General features: G+C 17.9%; 3 protein-coding genes across 4 annotated transcripts in view; 2 read left to right on the top strand and 1 right to left on the bottom strand.

Moving 5' to 3' along the window:
* Nucleotides 1-1,462, top strand: part of PGSY75_0313900 (hypothetical protein) — a gene marked incomplete at both ends in the record, with an annotated part of 2,910 nt that extends 1,448 nt beyond the window's left edge. Inside the window, one exon of the mRNA XM_018783993.1 lies at nucleotides 1-1,462. This exon is cut by the window's left edge and continues 1,448 nt beyond it. Within this exon, the coding sequence (XP_018643576.1) occupies nucleotides 1-1,462 (1,462 nt within the window).
* A 105-nt stretch (nucleotides 1,463-1,567) lies between these two features.
* On the bottom strand, nucleotides 1,568-4,380 carry PGSY75_0313800 (hypothetical protein; the record flags this gene model as incomplete). Its single annotated transcript, XM_018783992.1, has 7 exons — nucleotides 1,568-1,626; nucleotides 1,729-1,782; nucleotides 1,872-3,089; nucleotides 3,213-3,288; nucleotides 3,449-3,583; nucleotides 3,730-3,927; nucleotides 4,105-4,380. The coding sequence occupies 7 exons, from the start codon at nucleotides 4,378-4,380 to the stop codon at nucleotides 1,568-1,570; spliced, it is 2,016 nt and encodes a 671-aa protein (XP_018643575.1).
* A 648-nt stretch (nucleotides 4,381-5,028) lies between these two features.
* The window catches only part of PGSY75_0313700 (hypothetical protein), a gene marked incomplete at both ends in the record, with an annotated part of 3,476 nt that continues 1,004 nt past the window's right edge, over nucleotides 5,029-7,500 (top strand). Inside the window, 12 exons of one of the 2 annotated variants that reach the window (XM_018783990.1) lie at nucleotides 5,029-5,212; nucleotides 5,325-5,386; nucleotides 5,459-5,519; nucleotides 5,660-5,782; nucleotides 5,909-5,974; nucleotides 6,086-6,169; nucleotides 6,265-6,332; nucleotides 6,476-6,713; nucleotides 6,837-6,918; nucleotides 7,035-7,074; nucleotides 7,209-7,323; nucleotides 7,475-7,500. The exon at nucleotides 7,475-7,500 is cut by the window's right edge and continues 16 nt beyond it. In XM_018783990.1, coding sequence (XP_018643573.1) covers nucleotides 5,029-5,212; nucleotides 5,325-5,386; nucleotides 5,459-5,519; nucleotides 5,660-5,782; nucleotides 5,909-5,974; nucleotides 6,086-6,169; nucleotides 6,265-6,332; nucleotides 6,476-6,713; nucleotides 6,837-6,918; nucleotides 7,035-7,074; nucleotides 7,209-7,323; nucleotides 7,475-7,500 — 1,149 coding nt within the window. Of the gene's footprint in view, nucleotides 5,213-5,324; nucleotides 5,387-5,458; nucleotides 5,520-5,659; nucleotides 5,783-5,908; nucleotides 5,975-6,085; nucleotides 6,170-6,264; nucleotides 6,333-6,475; nucleotides 6,714-6,836; nucleotides 6,919-7,034; nucleotides 7,075-7,173; nucleotides 7,324-7,474 lie in introns of those variants that run through there. The other variant, XM_018783991.1, reaches the window with a different exon arrangement.

Below are 7,500 nucleotides of genomic sequence, written 5' to 3'. Positions count from 1 at the left end.
AAAAAAGATATATTTTTTAAAAGGTTACAAATTAGACGACATACAGATTTTAAACGAGTTATATATCATGATATATATGCGCTTACTATTTGAATGTTCTTTAAAATTAATTAGTATTAAAAAAAATATCCACTTGTTAGAAAAAAAAATGCAGTTTGATAAAGAAAATAAAATAATATATTTGAATTCAGCTGACTGTATGAATAACTTAAGAACAAATTTTTTAAAACGATTTAATAAATATGAAGAAAGAGAAAAAAAAAAAATTGATGATCCTTCTAAGATATATACTACTAACATTTCTGATTACTTCAAAGGAGAAAAAAAAAAAGATAAAAATGAAGATAATATAATAAATATATGTTACATAAAAAAAAAAATATCTTCTTTTATTTTTTATTTAAAAAATATAATAATCAATAAAGATACTTCTTTTATAGAAAATAATAATATTGTAAATGATAATATCAAAAAAAATAACTTTTTAAAATCTTTCATGTCTTATTTATATATAAAAGATATATACGAATATAATTATGAGCTAAGATTATATTATATGTATAGTAATCTTAGAAAACTGTTTTTAAAATATGTTATAAAAATGAATGAACATATAGATATAAAATTATATAAAATAAAAAGAGCATTAAATTATTATATATATAACTTTGATCAATTTCTTATAAATAATTATTATCATTTAATACACCAAAAAAATATACATAAAATTAATATTCATTTGAAATATTGTAAAGATAAAGATATAGATATTTTAAAATTTAATGATTTATATTACTTTATGATTAATAATATAAATAATATATTTTCATACATACAAAAAATGGACCATAAAAAATGTGTATACAAAATATTTAAAACTTATAATAAAATATTATTATATCAATATAATTATTTAAATGAAAAAGAAAATATGTACTACAAAAATAAAATAAAAAAATATCTAATATGTTTAAATAATAATATTTGTAATGATTTAAATGAATATAATAAATCTTATGACAATATAAAAAATTTCTCACATATTTTTTTTTATACCCTAAAAAATGATATAAATCTTTTATTATTTTTATATACACAACGTATTCAAAATTGTTGTGATATATTCTGTTATATATATAAAAAATATAATTTTATTCAAACCCCTTTTTTAAATTATTTATTTTATGAATTACGTTATATTGTTTATTCTCAAAAAAATAAAAAAAAATTTTTTTTTTTTTTTTTTATTACTCCTTCTGCATATAGTTATGATAATATAGTCAATTCTTTTAATTTTTCTTATTTTTTTTTTTCTTTATCGTATTTACTTTTCATTTTGTTCTATCACCCTAACATGTATACATCCTTTTTATTTTTTAAAACACTTATATATTCGGGCATCCCTACTTATTATTATAACTTATATAATAATATTATAGCAGTGATGGATAAGCAAACGTGATAATAAATAAATAAATAAATAAATAAATATATATATATATATATATATATGTATGTATGCATGTATGTACTTTTTTTTTGTGTGCTCCATATTTATAATAACCCCTCAAACTTTTGTTTTGCATTGTGGGCATATGCTTATATTTTCTGAATCTTCTTTATCACCTATATATATATATATATAAAAAAAAAAAAAAAAAATTAAAAGACCGTTTGAAAAATAAAAATATTAATTGAAAATAAAAATATATGTTATTATATTATTACTTGTGTTGAATAAGTGATAATCACAATCTTTGCACTTGAAGTAAAAATATTTCTCTAAAAAAAAAAAAAAAAAAAAAAAATATATATATATATATATATATATCCATATTTTTATTTATTTTTTTATTTATTTATATTTTTACTGTTCTTTTGGTTTTCCATTTGATTATTTTTGTCCTTATCATTAGGCAATGCATCCATTTTTGTTTTTTCAAATAAAGAATTATCTACATCTGGTGCCATAACTATTTTATATCCATAATTTAAAAGATCTAATACAGTTTTTTCATTTTTAATAATTGGGAATTGCTCATTGATAATATCATACTGATATTTAAATTTAAGATATTCAATTTTTTGTATATACCATAAAAGTTTGGTTCTTATTCTTTCATATATTAAATCACTTGTTAAATTAATATCTTCATCACTTCTATTCAATTTTTTTAATTGGATCATATTTATTTCATTATCATTTATATCATTTGTCATATTATTTTGAATATTTTTTTTTAAAAAATTATCTTCCTTTTGGTGTTGTAATATTAAATCTGTATCATGATCTTTATTTATAGTATTCCTATTTTTTATATGATCTGAATTTTTTGTATTTTCATCATTCCTTTTCACATTTCCATGTTGATCTAGATTAACATTACTTAGAAAATTTTTAAATTCTATATCAGCTTGTTCAATAAACTGATTTTTAAATTCTTCAAGGCTTTTATTCATTCCTGTTGTATTTTTATAAATATAATCATCTATATTTTTTTGAATAACTAGATCTTCTTCTTTTTCATAATTATAATCGTCATAATAATCATCACTATCACTATTACCATTATTATTATTTTCTTTTATTTTATTCTTATTCTTTATTCTATTAATATTACTATTAATATTATTACTATTAATATTATATAACTGTTGATCTTCTTCAATATATTTTATTATATTATCATTAAATAGTTGAAATTCTTCATATGTAACTTTTAATTCTTTTAAATTTTCATCGTCTGGATCTTCAAATTGTTCTTTAATTTTTTCATCTAAGGATATATTATTTATATTTCCATCTATATTATTATTTATATCCATATCTTTATCAATATTTATATTATCATAATTACTTCTTATTTTATTCTTATTATTATTTCTTTCCATATTTAACCTCATAGTAAAACATCTTAATAATTCATTATAATCATAATGAAAATATAAATCATCATCTTTAATATTTAGTTCCATTTTTTTTATTGCATCTTTCATATTAAATTTTATCTTTTTCTTTTCACAATATAAATTGTATCTTTCGATTTTTTTTCTTATCAGATCTCCAACACATTCTTCATAAATACTCCCTAGGAAATTATAAAAAAAAAAAAAAATACACACATATAAATATATATATATAAATATATATATATATATATGTGTGTGTGTGTGTGTTTGTTTTTTTTTTTTTTTTTTTTTTTTTTTCTTACTCTTGATATCTCTTATACACTCCACAACTTTTTGCTTGCTCTTAAAGAAATCCATAATATGCATCATAGAAAACAGCTAAAAGAAAAAATAACAAATATAAATAAATAAATATATATATATATATATATATATATATATATGTTTATGTTTATGTTTATGTTTCCTTCGTTTGAATCCCCATGTGTACTACTTTTCCTCATATATATATATATTTATTTATTTATTATTTTATTCATTCATGTGTCCACATTTTTAAAAACCTTACCGTTATATTTTCGTCCTTCAAAAGAAATAAATGTAACGCCAAATAATTTTCTGCATCTTTCTTTTCTTTCACTTTCTCACTTATCTGGTTTAATATAGAGTGCACCTATATAAATAAATAAATAAATATATATATATATATATATATATATATATATATATATATATATATATATATATTATTGTATATAATTTTATTTCATTTTTTGATTATATAATAAAAATGTATAGACCAAGGAAAGTCCCTCTTACCGTCGTGTTGCTCATTTGAAAATGTTTAATAATATAAGATAAACTGTTTATAATTTTAAAATCTATTTTTGAAAATACGCAACGTAATAAAATTTGTTTTATATTCTCTATTGTTAATTCGTTGCTTTTTTTTTTCTGTGTGACCTGCTTAATTCTTATTAAATTATTTATGTTCGATGTAACATCATCAATATATTTCTATAAAAGACAAAAAAAAAAAAAAAAAAATAGGAAGAACCAAATGGAGCACAAAAAATAATAATAAGCATATAAAATTGGTCATACATTTTAATATATATATTGTATATATAACATTATTTTATATGTATATAAACACATCATTTATTTTAATATTATTTATTTTATTTATTTTACTTGATCATATTTGTTTCTCCAAAATCCTAAGAAAGAAAACCCCTTCTTTAAATTCTCAAAAAGAAAGAGAGGCTTTTTTTCTTTTTTTAAAGAAACATTTTTTATTCTGGATCTATTAATATTTTTCCTATATATTTGAGGACTCAAAAAAAATGTAACACCTTTCATATGGTTCATATCATTCTTGTATTTCATCTTTAAAGGATGCAATGAAAAACATATATCAAATAAAATGAAACATGATGAAATACAAATATAAACATGTTTTAAATACATCTTAAACACACTTTATTAATTTCCATATTACCCTTAAATATCTAAAATAAAATAAAATAAATAAAAAAATAAATAAATAAATAAAATAAAAATAAAATAAAAATAAAAATAAAAATAAAATAAAAATAAAAATAAAAACAAAAACAAAAACAAAAAACCCGATTTAATATTAAAGTAATAAACTACAAATAGAAGTAGAAAAAAAAAAAAAAAAAATATTTTTATAAAATATATACAAATCGGATCTTTTTTTTTTTTTTTTTTTTTTTTAATGGTTAAACATTTTCACTTTCATATTTTAATTTTTGAATTTAAATTCCTTTCTATGAATATATAAATAATGTATACAAATATTTTATATTGATCATATATATATTTTTTTTTAAATATACGTTCCTATTAATAAAGCATAGAATGTTTTTATGAATAGGCTTTTAAGGAAAAATCATAATAAATAAATAAATAAATAAATATATATACATATATATATATATGTATATTTTTTTTTTTTTTTTTTTTCGTATTTTTTTATGTGAAATTTTTTTAGTCCCCAAAAAGATATAACCATGTATTCTTCTCTCAGTGTAAATATATAAATATATTTTTTTTTTTTTGGATGTTTAGAAATTTCATTTTTCTAATGAGAGAATGATAAATACAATCGGGACCTTTTTTTTGTTATATATTTTTTTGAATAAGTATTTTATATCATGTGTAAAAAAAGATCCTTATGTTCTTTCTTACATCATAAACAATGATAAATGTTTTAGATTCATAACAAATAGAACTCACAGACTATATAAAGGAAGAGAAAAAATTAAATACGAAGAAGGTAATACATATAAGGAGACACATAAAAAATATATAAAGAATTAATAAATATATACATATGTAAATACTTTTTAATGTTATGTATATTATTAATTTATTTTATTTTTTTGTAGTTGTTACACAAAAGGATATCTCAAATATAAACACAGTTGTGTTAGCTCTACTAGAATATAAAGTATGTAATATATATATATATATATATTTATATATATTTATATATATATTATTCATATTTACCTTGTTATAGAAATTATACAATAATTTAAACATTCCAAAGAATTACATTCTTAATGTTGAAGACAATGAAAGTAAAAAAATTTGTTATAATATATACCTTTTATAATTCAATGAAAAAAAAAAAAATATTTTTATATAATATATACAAATCGGATCTCTTTTTTTTTTTTTTTTTTTTTTTTTTTTTTCCTTTGTATATCCTTTATTTTAGATTTAAAGAATTTTAAACTGTGGAAAAAATTACAAGATATTAAAAATGAAAAGAGTGACAAAAAAAAAAAGTACATTTATTTTATTTTAAAAAAAATGGAATTCCCTGTAGAAACCATATTTAGTAATACATAAAATAATGACAACAAATAAATAAATATAAATATATAAACATGTATATTATATAAATATATAAAACAACTGTAACAATTCTATATTGATTATAATAAAATTTACTTATTTTTTATAGATGAAGATGAGATACAAAATTATGAAATGGAAGATGTTGAAATAACATCCATGTCTAAATTGTCAAGTGAGGGGGACCAAATAAATAATAATATAACACACATATAAATAAATAGAAATATATATATATATATATATACATATATGTAATGCATATTATTTTATTATCTTTGTAAAGCTGAAGAAAATATGAATTATGATATTGACGAAAGACAAGAAGTGCGCAAAGAATTGTTCTCTCCATATATTAAAAAAACAAAAGGTAATTTATATAATAGTCATTTTATTTATGAAAAATCATAAACACTATAAGAACATATAAATAAAAAAAAAATATATATATCATATTTTTGTTAGATAAAAAAACGGAAAATGTAAAGGATTTTTTGGCCCTATATAAATTTGTACCTCAAATAAATGAACAGGTACTACAAAAAAAAAAAAAAAAAAAAAAATTAAAGAATTTATATGTGCACAACGAATTATATAACACTAATGATTATATATATATATATATTTATGTGTAACCATTCGAGTATTATTAATTTATTATTTTTTCTCTTGATAGAGTTCCTTACCTAAACATTCAAACAGAAGTGTTCGAAAAAAAGGCATTCTCAAATATATTTTGTATGATCTCAAAAAAGATAATAATTTTAATTTTCAATATAATTACTACTACGACAATATATACAATAATGTTAAGGACGATGAGTTAAACGATTACTTTAAATTTTGTATGAAATATAAAAAAAGCAATCAAAATTATGATTTGTATGTTAAAGGAACACCGTCCTTTGGAGATGGTATGTTTGTATTATTAAAAAAATTATTTATTTTAAGTTTAATTAATTATTTATTTTTTTTTTTTAATCTATGTATTTATTTATATGATTATTTCTTTTTCTTTTTTTTTTTTAACATTCTAGAAGAAAGCAAGAAAGAAAAGAAATTTTTTTTATATACTCGAAAGGAAATTGAAGGGGCACATTCTTATGATTTTGATAAATGGTTTGTAAAAAATGTGATGAATTTTTGGATACTTTTTTTTTTTTTTTTAATATTTTTGGCTGCTTTTTTTTTTTTTTTTAAAAATATTTTTGGCTGTTTTTTTTATTCTTGTTCAGGTCTTTTTCTGATTTTATAGAAGCCCTTGTATTTTTCAATGTATAACCATAAAAAGAAAAAATATATATATATATCTATCTATATATATATATATATATATATATATATATGTATGTATGTGTGCATATTAGTGTTGAGGCTAATTTATATTTCTTTTTTTTTCTCCCTCTTAGGATTTATATATTGATATGAATAAAGAAAAATATGAAAAGTTCAAAGAAGATGAAGAAAATGAGAAATTAGATCTTATAGATTTCAATTCTATAAATTCAAATTTTGTTATTCCAAGTATGTAAAAAAAATTATTAACAATGTAGAAAGTGAATTCATAATGTAATAAATTTTTTTTTTTTTTTTTTTATGTAATGATTTTTTTAATTTTATTCTTGGAACATATAAATATATGTATAAAATATTTATATATTTATTTTATTTTTAGATGACGATTTATGGCCAGTTGAATGG

The sequence above is a fragment of the Plasmodium gaboni genome, chromosome 3, assembly GCF_001602025.1.
Source record: "Plasmodium gaboni strain SY75 chromosome 3, whole genome shotgun sequence".
In the NCBI taxonomy this organism is placed as follows: domain Eukaryota; phylum Apicomplexa; class Aconoidasida; order Haemosporida; family Plasmodiidae; genus Plasmodium; species Plasmodium gaboni.
Note: the sequence above shows the minus strand (reverse complement) of the source record. Positions and strands in the feature narration are given on the sequence as shown.